This window comes from Trachurus trachurus (genome assembly GCF_905171665.1).
Source record: "Trachurus trachurus genome assembly, chromosome: 7".
Taxonomy (NCBI): Eukaryota; Metazoa; Chordata; class Actinopteri; order Carangiformes; family Carangidae; genus Trachurus; species Trachurus trachurus.
In genome coordinates, this window is record NC_139901.1 from 25,576,469 (window position 1) to 25,594,237 (window position 17,769).

The 17,769-nt window shown below is 42.4% G+C and overlaps 2 protein-coding genes across 2 annotated transcripts; both read left to right on the top strand.

Annotated features, from left to right (window-relative positions):
- Nucleotides 1-4,705: 4,705 nt before the first annotated feature.
- Nucleotides 4,706-9,544, top strand: LOC310988521 (aquaporin-4; the record flags this gene model as incomplete). The annotated part of the gene is made up of 6 exons (XM_083975160.1): nucleotides 4,706-4,720; nucleotides 5,455-5,646; nucleotides 7,355-7,516; nucleotides 7,629-7,793; nucleotides 8,295-8,375; nucleotides 9,329-9,544. The coding sequence occupies 6 exons, from the start codon at nucleotides 4,706-4,708 to the stop codon at nucleotides 9,542-9,544; spliced, it is 831 nt and encodes a 276-aa protein (XP_083831286.1).
- Nucleotides 9,545-15,261: 5,717 nt separating this feature from the next.
- Nucleotides 15,262-16,529, top strand: mipb (major intrinsic protein of lens fiber b; the record flags this gene model as incomplete). The annotated part of the gene is made up of 4 exons (XM_083975161.1): nucleotides 15,262-15,621; nucleotides 15,866-16,030; nucleotides 16,169-16,249; nucleotides 16,344-16,529. 4 exons carry the CDS (start codon nucleotides 15,262-15,264, stop codon nucleotides 16,527-16,529), a joined length of 792 nt encoding a protein of 263 aa, XP_083831287.1.
- Between the last annotated feature and the right edge of the window lie 1,240 nt (nucleotides 16,530-17,769).

Sequence of the window (17,769 nt, forward strand, 5' to 3'; positions counted from 1 at the left end):
TGCCATTTTGAAGCCTCTTCAAAATAAGACAGTTTAGTCAGTAATAACGCCCTCAGTTGCTGCACCAAATATGGATATGAATGAGATCTCAAAGCTTTATTTCAAACGATTCCAGTACAGTAGTGAATCATGTCAACTGGACTTCGTTTTTTTTGTCTTTGAAGACGTTTCGCCCCTTATCCAAGTGGCTTGATCAGTTCATAGACTAGACTGCCTAGTCTGAAAAAATGGTGGATGACTCAGGTATTTAAGCTCTGTGAGGTTTGATGTTATTGGCCCAATCCCTGTGAGGGCGCCACCCATGAGAGTCCACACACAAACCAATGAAGCCACTTGGTTAAGGGGCGAAACGTCTTCAAAGACGATGACTTTTGACCTGGACAAATGAGAATTTGCACAGGCAATTCACACTTTGACATATACTGTATGTACTGCTGCCTTGTGAGCAATGAACATCAGTGTAGTAATGAATGGTTATGGGTAAGTGACAAATAAAAATCGAAATAAAGCGAGAATTCTCTGTCATCTGCTCCAGACAAAAGCGTTACATTGATATTTAATACTTAGCACTTATATGTGAGTGTAATTAATCTTATTGGTCAACAACTGAGGGTCCAAGGCCGTAAATGAGATCATTAAAAACTCTTCTTCACAATGCTTCATTCAGCAGGCCTCTCATCCTCACCTCCCTTCGGCCTTGGAGATGTTTTCCTGTCACTGTGGCTCTGTGTGCCCTATGTGCCTTATTGCATTATGAATTAAGCTCAACACAAATCTATATGGTTTGCTTACAAGTTTCAGTTGTCTTTAAACTCAATGGGTTAGTCAAAAATATAAGACACAATATAGGTTAGTTAAAAACATGAGACTAAACTTTACTACTACCTAAAGTGAAAGCATAAACAGGTACATAAATCTTTCTATACGTATGTCCTGGCTCCTCTCTCTCCATGTGTTAACCCTTCGTACCACGGGGTTAATTCTATTGACTCCCTCTCATTCTTCAACAGGACACAACAGCTCAAATACAATTCAGAACATCTTACAGTACATAAAGACAAAAGTTTCACACCACTCAGGATGAACTTTTCCATGTTTCTCACATTCTCTGTTGTAAACTGTTTTCTTGTCTGTAACAACATCTATTGCACGTCTGTCCGTCCTAAAACAATAATTAGTGAGATATATCAAATGTTGATTAATAATCTCAAAGTGGAGAATATATGTTCAGTGTTAGTTCTGATGAGGTAACTGTGTGCAGCTTGTAGAGACACAGGTTCAGCTTTATCTCATCAGTCAGTAAAACATTGGTGTTCTGGTTTATTTGTTAATCAGTGAGGCACAATATTAACTTCAGTTAGTAAAGGTAAATATTCAGTGTTAAGACAGTTTTCTCCCTAACACTCCACTTACCAGCTTTCCACTGTTTAGGTCAAAGGTTAAGATTTGTTTTTTGTTTTTTTAAGTGTTTTTATACGAGAATATAGAAGAATTTCTGCTTATCTATCTATCTAAGATAAACTTTCATTCTCAATAAACTAAGGCACTCTATGTTTTTCCTCATGTTCAGAAATCTATGAGTTTTTCCTAAAGACTAATTGATGCCACAGGTCACCACATACCAGCAGCATACCCGCTTAATGACCTTGTACCTCACTATTTTATCTGATCACATTAAATAGTTGATTTCAGATGAATTTACTGATGTGAAACACTAGTATTTGTGAAAATAAACAGTGTAAGAGTCAGATGATGTGTTGACAGTGTGCTTTTTGTTTAATTGGACAGCACACCTGATAATAAAGTGACACTGCAGAAAACACCGTTGGTTTTATTGGCAGCTGGAACGTTTTCGTGAAAGTGTCACACGTTTTGCATGCAGCCAGTTTCCCCCTCACTCCTCCTCCTCAGGGTGCTACAAAATGTTGCGATTCAAGTAAAAAAAAAAAAGAGAGTTTGAAGCCGTGACGTAAATCATGGTGAAGGGTTTGTCGGAGGGCTCTGCAGCTCCCTGGAGAGTCCTGTCTGAGACACATGCTGCTGGGAACATCCTGCCATCACTTCCAGCTGCTCTATAGTGGTGCACACTCAAGTACAACACAAGCACACACTAATGTTCCACACTTTAATCTACATGCATCAAAAAAAAAAAAAAGTGGATATACTGTGGATTTAAAACAATAAAATGTGTGCACCGTGTCTCTCGGTGCATCTCTCTCTGTGCCCTCTGTCGCTCCCTTAAAACCCCTTAGCTGGCACTTTGTGTGAGTGTGTGTATATGTGTATATGTGCATGTGTGTGTGTGAAATAGTCGGTGTCAGCACTCTGGGTGGAGGGGGCTGAAAACTCCCCACGCCAGCGGGTTCCACCGTGCCCCCCGCCCGTCCCACTCCACACAGTTGGGCTTAGCCCCACAAAAGGGGGGATAACAGTTACACAGTTGCCGTGGAGAGGAGGGGGTAATCCATGGTATAATGGGGCACACCAACACGGCCCCCAACCCCTCCAAGCCCCCCAGTCCAACCAACCAGTTCATTCTGGACTTGGTCTGCCAGATTGAGGGCCCCCGATGCCCAGGAGAGTCAGCCTGAGCTCTAAACATCTCCATTTCACTGCGAGCATCACGTCAGCAGCATCCATTCTGCTGCTCAAATGTGCACATTGAAGTAAATAATAATAATAATAATAATAATATTAATAATAAAAACAACAACAACGACACTGAGATGATGCAAAGCAGCTACAACTTATTTTATTGCGCCCATTTTCAATCAGAGGAATCCTGTGTCCGTTTGCCAAACGTCTTCACAAGGTGTGTGCTCGTTCGATATCAAAGAGTGAAAATGAAAAGCTTGCACAGATGCAGCATCACAATAGGCTCTATGGCAACAGCATCATCAAAGAGTTTGTCCCCATGGTGATGAGAGCGGTACCTCACAAGTAGTTTATGGAGGGTGGGAGGACATCGTATTCTCTCTTTTGGGCAGAACGTCTACATAACAGTGCAGTTATGAGAGTGTTTTTTAACACACAAAGCTCATTGATCCCTCTGCATCCTTTAAAAAAAAAAAAAAAACCTGATTTACCTCCAGGAGATGAGGCAATTAGAGGGCGGAGGGAAGATTTGTGTTAATCTCATGTTTAATTCATGTTGAAATACACACTGTGACATGGTGGATAGTTTCAAGACAGGTGATGGATGATATGATCTGTTGTTGTTGCTGCGGTCGTCCCTCTCTCCTCTAAATGACGTGAGAATCAGGCTGAGCTGCAGTGATGGGTGCCAGGTGCTCAAAAGCAGTTCAGCCCATTATACGAAGGGACAAACATCATTATGTTGTGTTAATGTTATACTTCTATATATAGTGCATATGTATTTATTCTTACCACATGTCAGGAAAATATCAGAATAAACAACAGAAGTAGAAAATGTTGCTCAAAAAGAAGTCAGTTGTGCATTTAATAGGGACTACTTTCAGAGGTGGATTTGTACATGTTTGGATAAATAGTGAGCAGTTACAGCTGCAGGATAAGACGGGACAGAAGGAAATTAAACCACAGTACCCGCATTGATATTAACAGTGTAACTCATTTAAGTGTTTACAACAAATATCAACATCATAATCTATATAAATGTGGAATTTGTGGCAAATCTGTTGTATTTTATTCTACAAAACTGTGTAGTTGCACCTTAGAAATTCACATTTTTCATGTTTTTGTTGACCTATATTTCAGGGGTTATATCTGTTATCTGACTTATTGTCAGTGAACCTCAATGAAAAAAAACCCTTAATGTTTTGATTCTAAATATTTTTAATTATTGTGTGACAGCTTCTGTCTCCACTTGACGATCCCCAACTGTTGAGAGGATGTGATTTAGTTTTTATGTTCATTATTGAGGTGGTTAGGGGGATATAATGTGCTAATCATACTGTATTATATAAATTATTATGTAAAAAAAAAAAAATTCTAATGTGCTTCCCCTCAATAAAGAGACAGAGAAATGAATGCAATGAAAATTGAACACTGTAGACATAGAAATGATGGCTGAGCTGCCTGATTGTCTTTTTTGTCTTTGAAAAGATGACTCAGCCTCCTCTGAGCTCCATCAGAAACATAATTGACACATAACATTTGAAGCATTTGCCGATTGCCTCTGACTGGTTTTGTTACTTAAACTCTAAATGCCCATGTGCTCGTATACTTGTGATCAAATTATTTCAATCATATTCCACAAGTGGTTGTATTATTTTGTCTTTCAACCAGCTTGTGTATTGTGCATTGTTTGTTGTGAAGTGGCCACAATCACTTCAGTTTGGAGGTTAAGGGAAAAGCTCCTCTGATTTTTGTGAAGACGTAATTTATTAAATGGCTCAAGATCGTGGTTTTTTACACGTAGCTACTGTGGTGGAGAGGGATTCCTCGTCTTGGCTGTTAAGTTTGTGCAGAGGAAAGACCTGATGGGGCCTGAGGTGTGGGGTAAGGAGAGGGTGAGGAGGGAGAGAGACCGAGGGGGAGGAGGCTGCTCTCATCAAAGGCTCTTCAAGTTAATGAGGGATGTAGCAGACACCCTGAAGCCCTCAGACCCCGACACACAGCTACACACAAGACAGGAGGACGGACGGACGGACAGAAGGACGGAGCTGCAGAGAAAAAGACAAGAACAAACAAACACCTGAGGATAACACACTCACTTAGTTTTAAAATGACGTGGCGTGAGGTAAGCATCTTAATCTTGTTGTACTTCTGTTTAAATCCCTCACGATTTCAGTTTAGGACATGTGAAAGAAAAAGGGAGTGAATTAAATCAACGTCACTTTCACCATTTAAAGACAATCTGAACTGTTGCAGCAATTAATTATCTATTAGGTATCATTATTATTAGGTCATTTGGGGGTTAATCAATGCATTTGTGATCAGGAACACATGGAGCAGAATGAACTGAAGCACTGAATTCAAGGTTCAAGGTGTCTTTATTATCCCCAATGGGGCAATTTGTTGTGCAGCCAGCAGAGAGAAGAAGAACCACATCATACATAAAAACAACATGAAAACTCACCAAACAGTGGACATAATAAATACAGCACGAGAGTGTGAATTACATGCTAGTGATATGAAACTGACTTGTTTGTGCTCATATGCAGTGATGTCCATGTTTTTTTTTATTGTTTTAAAGGCAACCTGCATCATATCCTTGAAGTTTTTTTTAAGTTTCTGAAACCAATGTAGAGAAAAAGATATAACAACTTAACCATCAGCACATGATATTCAGTCTTTTTAAACCTCTGTGACAATAAGAAATGCATGAAGTATCACTTCCTTTTACATTTTCAATCATAAAAAACTCACAGGTTCTTCAGCTTTTATGTTTTTATTTCCCCTCATCTTTGAAAGTGCTTCGTGGACTAAATATAGGCCATCTTTGTTTATGCCCCCTCTTTTTTTTCCGATTAGCTACGGAGTCGGCAGTTCTGGCGAGCCATGCTGGCAGAGCTGCTCGGCACCCTGGTGTTAGTGAGTGCCGTGCTGGGCGCCTCCGTGCCAGGCCCTGGCGAGGCCCCTCGGGGACCCCTGTACCCAGCTGTGGCAGTGGGTGTGGTGATTGTTGCGCTGTGCCACTGTTTTGGAGAAATAAGTGGAGCACAGGTGAATGTCTCATAGTCACACATTGATTCTGAAATTTTACGTTGTGAACTGGTGGGAACGTTGTTTTTTTGTTTTTTGTTTGGTGGTAACACAACAGGTGTCAGTGGTGGAGGAAGCGCTCAGAGGCTTTATGTAAGGAGAAGGACCGATACCATAGAGTTAACATACTACATTAGATGTGAAAGTCCTGCATTAAAAGGATGTGATAGGGGTTTTATCAACTAAATGTACTTAGAGTATCAAAAATAAAAATAAATAGGCTACTAGCTTGTCATATTGTTTACTGTTAATAAAGTATTGTAGATCAGTTACTATGTCCGTGGTTCTCAACCTGTAGGGTCAGGTGACAGGTCCAGAGTCACTAAATGAATCTGAAAAAGGTTGTGAGATGATTCATAGACAGTAGAATAAAACTCTTTTCCTCATTTTTGTTCTTTTTTCTAATGTTTACCTTTTTTTTTTTAGACATGACATCAGTCCAAACAAAGGGGTGAAAATAAAAAATAATCTTAATAAACTTAATACCGAGAACATAAAATCTAAAATACGAGCAAACAAGATACAACAGATTTAAACTGAAACAAATAAAACAAACAGAAAATCGAAGGAAACTCAAAGTAAAACAGGAGAAACAGAAACACTAAGAAAGATGAGGGGTTTATGTACACAGGTGAAACATAGTATAAGGGGCAGGACAGACCACGATCCACAAGGGAAACGGGACAAGAGAAGAAGACAGGAAGTAAAAATATCCACATGACCCACAAGGAAAGTCTTTACAAAATAAAACAGGAAATTAAGTGCCCAAACTTAAGAAGTCATGAAGCTTAAAGGGATAGTTCAACATTTTGGCAAATTGGCCCATTGCCATAATCGCTATAGTCATAGCAGTAGGTTCATTACCTTTAATTGTAGGTGTAAGCTATTTTCAGTACGGCGGAGCGCAGCAGCTGGCTGCTCAGAGCTACGCTATGGAGGCTAATGGAATTTCTTGGTTTCCCTCATTAAACTCATCAAATTCAACATCCCAAAACTACACAGCGCCTTTGTAGACAAGTTGTGACCTGCACAACCACCACGCTATGAGATAATGACGGAACGATACGAAACGGAGCCGTTTTCGAGGTAAATACAGGGTAAATACGGGGACTGCTTGCTGAAAAACTGTCCCTGAACGCAACGCGCATCAGCGGTTTTGTATGAATTTACCTCGAAAACGGCTCCGTTTCGTATCGTTCCGTCATTATCTCATAGCGTGGTGGTTGTGCAGCTCACAACTTGTCTACAAAAGCGCTGTGGAGTTTTGGGATTTTGTATTTGATGAGTTTGATGAGGGAAACCAATAAATTCCCTTAGCCTCCATAGCGTAGCTCTGAGCAGCCTGCTGCTGCGCTCCGCTGTACTAAAAATAGCTTACACCGACAATTAAAGGTAACGAACCTACTGCTATGACTATAGCAATTATGGCAATGGGCCAATTTGCCAAAATGTTGAACTATCCCTTTAAATACATTTTTTGGGGGGGAGGCAAAAGATGACACATGGAACTTAAAAACTTTATCATCGTTTATCATCATGTTTTTGTCTCACAGATGGATGGAGTGGTGTAGATGTAATATCCTAAACTGTACTATTTGAATAGAAAACAACTACATGGACTTTATAATTGAGAACAGTTACCTGACTGTACCTGTACCTGTGTGATCAGGTGAACCCAGCGGTGACTCTGTCTCTGTTGGCCACTCGGAAGCTGGACGTCCTCAGGGCCTTCGTCTACATTGCTGCACAGTGTCTGGGGGCTTCTCTAGGAGCCGGGGCCCTCTACCTGGCCCTGCCGCTGAAAACCACCGCAGAGCACTTCATCAACAGGGTCGGTTCTCAGGATATTATTGTGAAGTTTGATAAGAGAAATTACATCATTCCTACATATCTTCCTTACTTTTTTAAATGCACTTCCTCCCTTCCTCCTCTCCGTCCCTCAGGTGCCCATAGAGCTGAACGCTGCCCAGGCGTTGGGCATAGAGGTGTTGTGCACCTTCCAGATGGTGTTCACTGTGTTTTCAGTGGAGGACCAGAGACGGAGGGAGAGCACCGAGCCAGGAAACATAGCCATCGGAGTAGCCCACACTGCCGGAGTGATGATAGGGGTAAAGATGAAATTTCCCAAGTTCAAGTTGTTATTTTCTGCCAGAAAAGCTTTGATGAGTCATTGATTTGCAGTAATTACTTATTTAAAATGTTTCCTCTTGTATTTATCTATTTTTTTCTCTGATTCCTTTGACTCAAGGATCTGAGTTTGGGCTGAGATTTTATTTGATGTGACTGTCACACTTGTCTTCATTGTGGTTTGCATTGTTTTGGTGGGAGAGAAGACTGTGATCTCTATATATGTTTAAAAAAGAGCCAGAACAAACATGCATCATAAATATCCTCACACAGTTTAACAGTTTCTGACCATCTGGATATGTTTAACTAACATCCAATGCATGCTGGGAAGAATTTAACTAACAATGTCTCAAAAAAAGGAGCTAGTTCAGTGAGTAAAGTGAACAGTTTACAGCACATTAAAGTCAACTAATGCACTGATAATGTTCACAGGTCAACAGAAGCATCACCTGACACATTTCAATGTGTTGTTTTTTTGTCAGGGCCGTTTCTCCGGTGCGAGTATGAATCCTGCTCGATCTCTGGGTCCCGCCATCATCACCGGCTTCTGGGAAAACCACTGGGTGAGCGAAATAGCCAAAACCTGTCCCCATGGTAACAACATCCAACTGGTCCAAGTGTCCAGTTGTTGTCAACAAAAACCTAATGAGCTTTAAAGGGATAGTTCAACATTTTGGCAAATTGGCCCATTGCCATAATCCCTATGGTCATAGCAGTAGGTTCATTACCTGTAATTGTCGGTGCAAGCTATTTTTAGAACGGCGGAGCAGAGCCGTGAGCTGCTCAGAGCTACGCTACGGAGGCTCATGGGATTTCTTGGTTTTCCTCATCAAACTCATCAAATACACAATCCAACAACTCCAAAACGCTCTGGTGGACAAGTTGTGACCTGCACATTCACCACGCTATGAGATAATAACACAACGTTACCAGACAGAGTTGTTTTAGAGGTAAATTCATGCAAAATCGTTGATGAGCGTTGCCGTCTGGGGCAGTTTTTCGGCAAGCAGTCTCTGCATTCACCTCTAAAACAACTCTGTCTCGTAACTTTCTGTTATTATCTCATAGCGTGGTGAATGTGCAGGTCACAACTTGTCCACGAGATTGTTTTGGAGTTGTTGGATTGTGTATTTGATGAGCTCTAAGCAGCTCGCGGCTCTGCTCCGCCGTTCTAAAAATAGCTTGCATCTACAATTAAAGGTAACGAACCTACTGCTATGACTATAGGGATTATGGCAATGGCCAAAATGTTGAACTATCCCTTTAACAACATGCTTTATTCATGTGTTTTAACAGTGGAGTCTAAGGCATTAAGGGAATTAAGGTATATCAGGTTTGGGCCACATAGGCGACACTGATTGGTTCAGTTCAGATCATTTAATTGTTGGTTTTGTTGGTAAAAAAAACAAACATTTAATATAGTAACCAAGCTATGACACTAATCAGCTGACAGCGTCTCTCTATCCACACACCTCTGTATCATTTTAACGTGCTTTTTTCTGTTGCTCTCCTGCAGGTGTACTGGATCGGACCGGTGCTCGGTGCTGTCCTGGGAGGAGTGTCTCACGAGTTCTTCTTTGCTCGCAGCGCCTCTCGCCAGAAGCTGGTGGCGTGTCTGACCTGTAAGGACATCGAGATCGTGGAGACGGCCAGTATGACGGGATCGTCGCTGTCCACGGTCACGCAGAACGCCATGAGAGCCAAACAGGCCAACAAACAGGAGAACAACTAAAGGACACAAAGAAACACATTCATTCTGCAACGTTATTATGATTTTTATGAAGATGCATAGTGAAGAGTTCATGTCACCGTTATGTAGATCAGGCTTGGCAGTGGTGGGGACCAAAGAATAGGGATATATGATAATAATATGGGCACAATGGCTGTCGATGATCGAAATGATCATACAGTGCCGAGAAAGAATAAATGAGCCCACTTGGAATTATCTGCATTTATGTTTGAATTTGTCCTAAAATACGTTCATATATTGATGAACAGATATATTTTGTCTAATAACCACTGTAATGCTCATGTCCATGTTAAAAAGATCCTTCAAACATTCACAGTGTAGTGGATAGGGTCAGGGTTAGGTTGGCAATCATCCACTGATGTGAAACATGCCTCAGATGTCTGAAGACAGAAATGTTTGATTTGCATGAAGCTGTAAAGGGTCACAAAGTCATCCCAGAGAGGTTCAGTATTCATTAATGGAGGCTTCATTGTACAGTCAACTTCACCCGGCAAAGACGACTCCAAAGACCCAACGCTGAATGCTCAGTGAGATAAACAGGAAATATCTAGCAATGGCTTAAAAGAATCAGTGAAGCTGGTTGAGAGTGAGCACAGTTCATGAAGCACAGTGACCATGGCTGGACGTCACAGAGGAATTACTGTGTTTGCCAAAGAGCAGCTTGACCCTGCACAGCAACACTGGGAGAGCTTTGTGTGGACTGATAAAACTAAGGTTATAGTATGTGGGAGGAACACGCAGCACCATGACTAATGGAGAAACAGCTCTGCATGTCAACACGAAGACATCAGGCCAGTGGATCATCATGCTGATCTGATCAGAAGCGACTGGATGTGTTGGTCTAAGGTTATTGAAGCCCAACAAGGTTCAACCAGTTATTAAGAATGTAGGTGTTTAATGGACATTTTCAATAAATACATGACATATTAGACTATTTCATTCTAAATCAGCTAAAATTCGACCATATTTTATGACAAATAATATAGAAAAGCAGGTAATTCCAGTGAGTTCACAGAGGCCGTAGTTTGACTTCACATTGTATGAATATTATCGGTCAGATATTTAAATGATGAAGTTGAAAGCTTGGTGAGGAAACAATTTAAATTTGATTCAGCTGTAGTGCATATAGCAAACATGATTTAATCCCTGACTCCCCCTGACTGACGTTGAGCAAAAGACTGAACACACATTTGTCCCCAATGTGTGTAGAAAAATGTGGGGCTCCAACTAATGCTGCAACTGCAACTCTTATTACTGCTATTTGTCTTTTTTTTCTCTCTATTTATCAGTTAATCAACATTTTCTATGAAATACAGAATTATAAATTTACTGTATAAAATATCAGGAAAGTATGATGATGATGATGATGATGATTGTAAAAATTCTCCAGAGGGTGAGATGATGCATTCAAATGTCTTGTTTTGTCCAAACAAAATCAGTCAATAACAATCACTAAACAATGAAAACAGAGAGAAAAGCAGCAAAAACTCACTTTTTAGAAGCAGGAACAGAGATGATCATGCTGTTTTGATAATCGTTATTCTTTGTTATTCATTATTGACCGACAGACTAATTGTTTCAGCACCAAAATAAACAAAAAATGTATCTTATACTAGTCTAAACTTACATTACTAAGAGTTAAAAAAGAAAAAAAGAAGGAAAGAAAAAAGATGCATGAACAACAATAATGAAAAACCCCAAAGTGAAAATAGTGTTGGAGACTATCCTACATTCTGCTAAAGTATCAGCAAATATTTTGGTAAAACAAGACTCAAACCTAGAAAAGACACATTTTACGAGTCAGAGCAGGTTAATTACAAACATCAACCACCTGAGAGCACAGGTGTCAATGATGAAACTAACGAGCTGCTGCAGTTTGAAGGTCCTTGTTGTTGATGCTACCTTGACTTTATTTATTAGTCGCACCTGCTTTTATTCTTGTGATTGTGTGAAAAGCCGGTTGAAGCAGAGAGACAGTCGCTCACTGAGCAGGAACATTTTTTTTTTTTTTTTTTTAGAGATTCTGAAGAAGTTGATGTTTTGTTAGAAGGTTTCTTCTCTAAAACAGATACTGTATATTTGACATGTTGTAGACTAACTACAGTAAATACAGAACATGTGACTGAGTGACTGAAATGTATCCATGGAAAATATAGTGGATAAAACATGGGAAGCAGCACAAAAAGGAATAAATGAAAGCAAGATGTCAATATTTTAGGATTTGTTTTCTTTTCTAGACATATGTATAGGCTAAATGTATATATACATATCTAAATGATTAACATGATTGTATACAATCAATATTTTAAAGTGATTTTTAAACCATGTTGGCCATCAAGCTACAATGTGAAAGATGTAATGCTGTATTGATGAGTTTCAGCTCATTGTTTCTCACTGTTTTCTGTACCAGCTCATGATGGAGGTTAATAATAATCTAGGATTTCCCAAACTTTTCCATTCCAAGGACCCCTAAACAGCACTAGGTTATGGTTGAAGGGGGCCCTTTTGCAAACCCCGGATCAATACAACAGCAAATGTGTAATAATCACGTCTTTACATCCATTTATGTAGCACTAACTGGCAACAATAATCATTTTACTTCATTTTTAAACAACCCATAGCCCCCACCCACTTTGAAAACCACAGAAACGTGGCTGATATGAGTTTGTTTCCCTGATGCTGCACATGTGGAGATGAATGTGACCTTCGTGGGCCCTCGCTGCCTGTCATCAGTGTCCGTAAATTGTGCAGCCAATATTGTGAGATTCGTTATTGTTGCTTTCGCATTTGCACATCATTAGAATACATATAATGGAGACTCATTGAAATCCTGCTGAAAAACACCCTTATGTCTCCACCATTTTCAGTTGCATCCCGTGTTTGTGAATGCTTTGAAATGCAAAAGAGGCCCTTGCTCCGTGCTGCAGGTTCAATGAGGCCCTCAATCAGCCCAGCATCTCTCTCATGTCTGTGCCTGTTAGCATCTGTCTCTTGTGCGAGGGCTCCTATTCACAATCAAATGGACCTTCATACCTCTGTAATGGCTCTACAGAAAGAACACCGTCGCTTGGAAATAAGCTTTGTAATTTGAAATGGATATAATGATTGTGTGTTTGTGTGTGTGTGTACGTGCATGTTGCAGCAAGTGAGAGAGAATACTTCTTGAATCCTTTATGAAACCTTTATTCATATTTGTTTTTTTTTTCTCTTCTCTTCTATACGATGTTATATTTGTCGTATATGTTAAAGGGTCAGTTCACTAAACTTACAGGAAAAATCCAACATATTTCCTCAGTGTCTTGTGGTAATAATTATTATTAAGGCATGTAGATCAATAGATGTGGTTGTGATATTCTCAATACACACATTGATGAGTGAGAGAAAACATGTTTTCTGTTTTAACACTGGAGCTGAAACACATTTATCACTGTGTTATCTGGATTTATCTGAAATAAAACCATGTTAGCAACCAGTACCACTCTAGAAGTATAATGCACAGTGCACAGTGCACACACACTCACACTCAAACATGCACACAGTAAACTATTTACACACACACACAGACACACACATAACATGCACAATAGCTATAACTGCCACAGTGCCGCCAGCATTTTGCATTGTGTGTGTTCTTTCTAACATGTATAAAAGGGAGTTAAAAGGGCAAGCTCAGCGTTCTGCTTTCATCACCCCACAGCAACCGCCCAACATACCCCCCCCAACCCCCCACATACCCCCCCACCTCCCTGAACAGTGATGGCTCTCGACTGGTCAGCGCGATGCCCCGGTGCATCTCAGTAACCCCCCCCCCCCCCCCCACACACACACACAACTCCCTCCCACCTGCATCCCTGCAGCACTACTGCACCTCTCTCTTCACACAGGGAACATTCAGGGCTTTGGTTTTACATCCTCCTGCAACACACACACATGCACACACACACACACACACACATATGCATGCACGCACATCACACATTGCAAACCTCGGCCAAGCACCTCCTAGAAGCCCCTGTCACAACAGACAACACAGTTCGCTGTGTTGTGTAAATTATTGTTGACTGGTTTGCTCGTGGCTCTCTGCTTTTTTTTCTTCCTTTCTTTCATTTTCACTGTTTTCTCTTTGCATTGTTGTTTCTCTCTCTTTCACACACATTGGCCAGATTTTCTCCTTCTTCTCCTTCTTCTTCTTCTTCTTCACCTTCTCATGTGTCCACCACCACACGGCGTTGGCAGCGGTGCAGTGAGGCCGGTCGGCCATGCAGCCGGCCAGCCAGCCAGCCAACGCTCGGAGCTCTGTCAAGTTCAGGTTTTAGTGCTCATGATTGCAGGCCTCAGTGATGATGACCCCTGCCCAAGAAACACTTTCCTCTGAGAGATATGATTATCATCAACCGTCTCCAGAGCAGTGAACAGAAGCAGTAAACATGATCCCATGACCTTAAGCCTTAGCGTTAGCATTCAGACGTAGCATTAGGGCAGTTCTTCGCTGGCTGCTGCTCCTGTGCTTTAGTTTAATATGTATTTTTCTGTCTTGTCTCTGTCCATAGGTATAACCCACATGCTTGTTACAGACAATGGTTTCACAGGGTCAGGCATTTCAGTGTATGGGTCAGTTCAGCGCTGTTAGCTTTGAGCACTTCCGTCCGGGGCCCCCAACTGTATTATCTTGCATGTGTGTATATGTGTGTGTGTATGCGTGTATGTATATGTGTGTGTGTGTGTGTGTGTGTTGTGTGCATGTCTTTGTGCATGCATGTGAGTTTTTCTGACCTTGTCCATCAGCATTTGTGTCCCCTGATTATGACAGTTATGATATGTCAACAGATTACATATGCCCCAAAGAAACCTCTCTCCTCTCAGCTGCAGCTGCTCATCTCTGTGGCTACCCCATCACCCCCACCCCAACCCAACCCCCACCCTCCACCTCCACCACCCCAGTTCCCCCACTCGCCCTCAGTGTAACACACAGTCCCTCCCGAGGTCCCTTTCTCTTTCCCTCCCATCACACGTCTTTTCATTTCATGCATGTTCACTCTTTCTTGCCTTTTTCCGTTTCTCCTCTCAGATAAACTGCCTCTTTTGGCCTCAGTTTGTTGTAGGGGGGCGACAGAGGGGTTAAGTTTGTTTGATTTAGGATGTCCCGCACTGCCGCCCCCCGCCCTTGGCCCTACGAGGGGATTATGGCGTCACCTGGGGCCCCTGGGGGGGTATTATAAAGCCCCTGTCTGGCCCTCTCCCCTCCGTCAGAGAGGCTAAAAGGTCCACCGGACACTCTGTCTATCCCCTTCTCTACTTTAGAAATACCCCTGTAGTGTTGATGCCCACCTCCTCTTGACAACTCATCCCACCTGAGATCTCCACCCACACTCCCACATCACCTCACACCTATGTCTTTGCGACAGGTGGACAGAGGTGGCAAGCGAACGCAGCTGAGTTGACTTTGACAACCCAGTTCACCCCGTTGAGTGGATTTCGTCTGTTGACGTTCTGAAATCCTGTTTTGTCTCTGAACCGAGTCTCTGAGTGGTTTTGGTCGGCCGAGTTAGCTGACCGCAACGAGGAGATCCATTTTTTTTTGTTATTTTTGGCATTTGAAGAGGACTGAAAAGGTTCACATTTGCCTTTTCTAGACTTATCCTGATTGATTTTTCTTAAACTTTCTTCATCTGGTGGAGAGCCTCAAGCGAACAGTCACCATGTGGGAGTTCCGGTCCATGAATTTTTGGCGGGCGGTCTTCGCAGAGTTCTTTGGGACCATGTTCTTTGTCTTTTTCGGCATGGGCGCTGCCCTGCGCTGGACCACCGGGCCTCACCATGTCCTTCATGTGGCCCTGTGCTTCGGCCTGGCAGCTGCCACCCTCATCCAGTCCATTGGCCACATCAGCGGCGGCCACATCAACCCTGCCGTCACCTTCGCCTACCTTGTTGGCTCGCAGATGTCTCTTTTCCGCGCCGTTTTCTACATGGCCGCCCAATGCCTGGGTGCTGTAGCTGGAGCCGCTGTGCTGTATGGAGTCACACCTGGTAACATGAGAGGCAACATGGCAATGAACACGGTAAGGGATGTGGATGCTTCATAAAACAAGAAGTGGAAGTCAATGGGGTGAAAAGGAATTTATTTAGGCCTATAGGAATATTTTGAATTTGGTAAAAGAAGATTTTTCCCCAGTGCTATCAGTTCAGGTTACCTTAAATAATCTGTGAGTTTTATGAGGCCAAATAGACAACTGAAAAAACAAAAAAAATGTGTTTTTATAGTTATTTTAATTATTTTTAAATATCTTTTTTCCCCATCTCCAGCTGCAGCCTGGCATCAGCCTGGGAATGGCCACCACTGTGGAGGTTTTCCTCACCATGCAGCTTGTGGTTTGCATCTTCGCCGTGACCGACGAGAGGAGAAACGGACGCCTGGGATCTGCTGCCCTGTCCATCGGATTCTCTGTCACCATTGGACATCTCATGGGGGTGAGACATGTTGGGGGGAGAAAAACACAAAAAAAACAGTGACAAATCAACAACAGACACATGCAACACAACACAGATATACATGCAAATATTCAAAACAGTAACGAGTGCTTTGTGTTTTGTTTTGTTTTGTTTTAGATGTACTACACCGGTGCTGGAATGAACCCCGCCAGGTCCTTTGCCCCTGCTGTGCTCTTCAGGAACTTCATCAACCACTGGGTAAGATCTGACACACACTCAGCAGGACTGACCCCTTCCTCATGTGTGTGTGCAACCAAAATGTTAACACAACCGGTGTTTGTGTCGCTGACAGGTGTACTGGGTCGGGCCTATGATTGGAGGAGCCATGGGCGCCCTTCTGTACGACTTCATGCTGTTCCCACGCATGAGGGGTCTGTCCGAGCGCCTGGCCACACTGAAGGGCAGCCGGCCCCCAGAGAGCGAGACCCAGCAGGACACCCGCGGCGAGCCCATCGAGCTCAAGACGCAAGCCCTATAAACCTGCCCCCTTGCCGCCCCCCGCTTCTTCTACCAACAACTGGGGGCTGAGGGATGAGGGACAAAGGCCCTGAGCTACGCCAACCCCACCTCCACTGCCCCCCCCACCACCACTACCGCCACCGCCACCCATGTCTTCACACACCATCGCACAAGACTAACCCAAATACTCACATCTAGACTAACACGTAATATGATTCTCCCAGTGCCACTGTAAAAAAAACGACACACACACTGCAAAAACTCTTACCAAGAAGAATATTTTGTCTTATTTCTAGTCAAAATGTCATTTCTAGTCAAAACAAATCTCATTATACTTAAAATAAGAAACATCACATTTAAAAAGTAGCTTGTATTTAGACAGTTTTTACTACTTTCAAGCATATTTCCACTTGAAATAAGTAGAAAAATCTGATAGTGGAGCAAGCACAAAAAAACTTGCTTTCACTGGCAGATTATTCTACTTATTTCAAGTGAATATTTGTTTGAAACAAGTGAAAATGATCTAAAGACAAGTTAATTTTTAGTTGATGAGTCTTATTTAAAGTGGAAAGAGATGAGTTTTGACTAGAAATTAGACATTTTCACAAGAAAAAGGACAAATATTCTTGGAAAGATTTTGAGTTTTTCCAGTGCACATACACACACACACACACACACACACACACATATATATATATACACACACACAAGCACACACACTTACAGGTTCGCAACCTTCAACCTCAGCACACAACAAGACTCCTCTTACCCCCGAGTCCTCACTCACTCTGTATTCTGAACTGGACATTGTGTTTTTTTTTTGATAAGTGGTCACCAGAACCTGAACCAGCGGCCGCCTCACCCCCACCTCTCCTCTCTCCTCCCCCCGCTCGCCTGCTTCCTTCCTTCCTTCCTTCCTCCTCCTCCTCCTCCTCCTCCCAGCCAGACCTTCATCATCATCATCATCATCATCTGTGACAACACAAGCAGCTCTGAAATCCAGCTCAGAGGTTTGGCGTTGGAAAGAGTTGGGGGGTTGGGGGTGGAGGGAGTTGGGAGGGAGAGGTGGGGGAGACCTTAAAAAAGAGAGCAGGATGAGGGTGAGACGGGGATGTGGGTATAAGGGTAAAGAGGGCATGGGGCAAGTGAGGGGGGAGTAGAGGGGTGGGGATTGGGGTTTGGGTATAGGGTAAAGAGGGCAACACTCTGGGTTTGTGGTCGTTTCAAGTTGGGTTAGACCAGTGAAGATGGGCATGCTT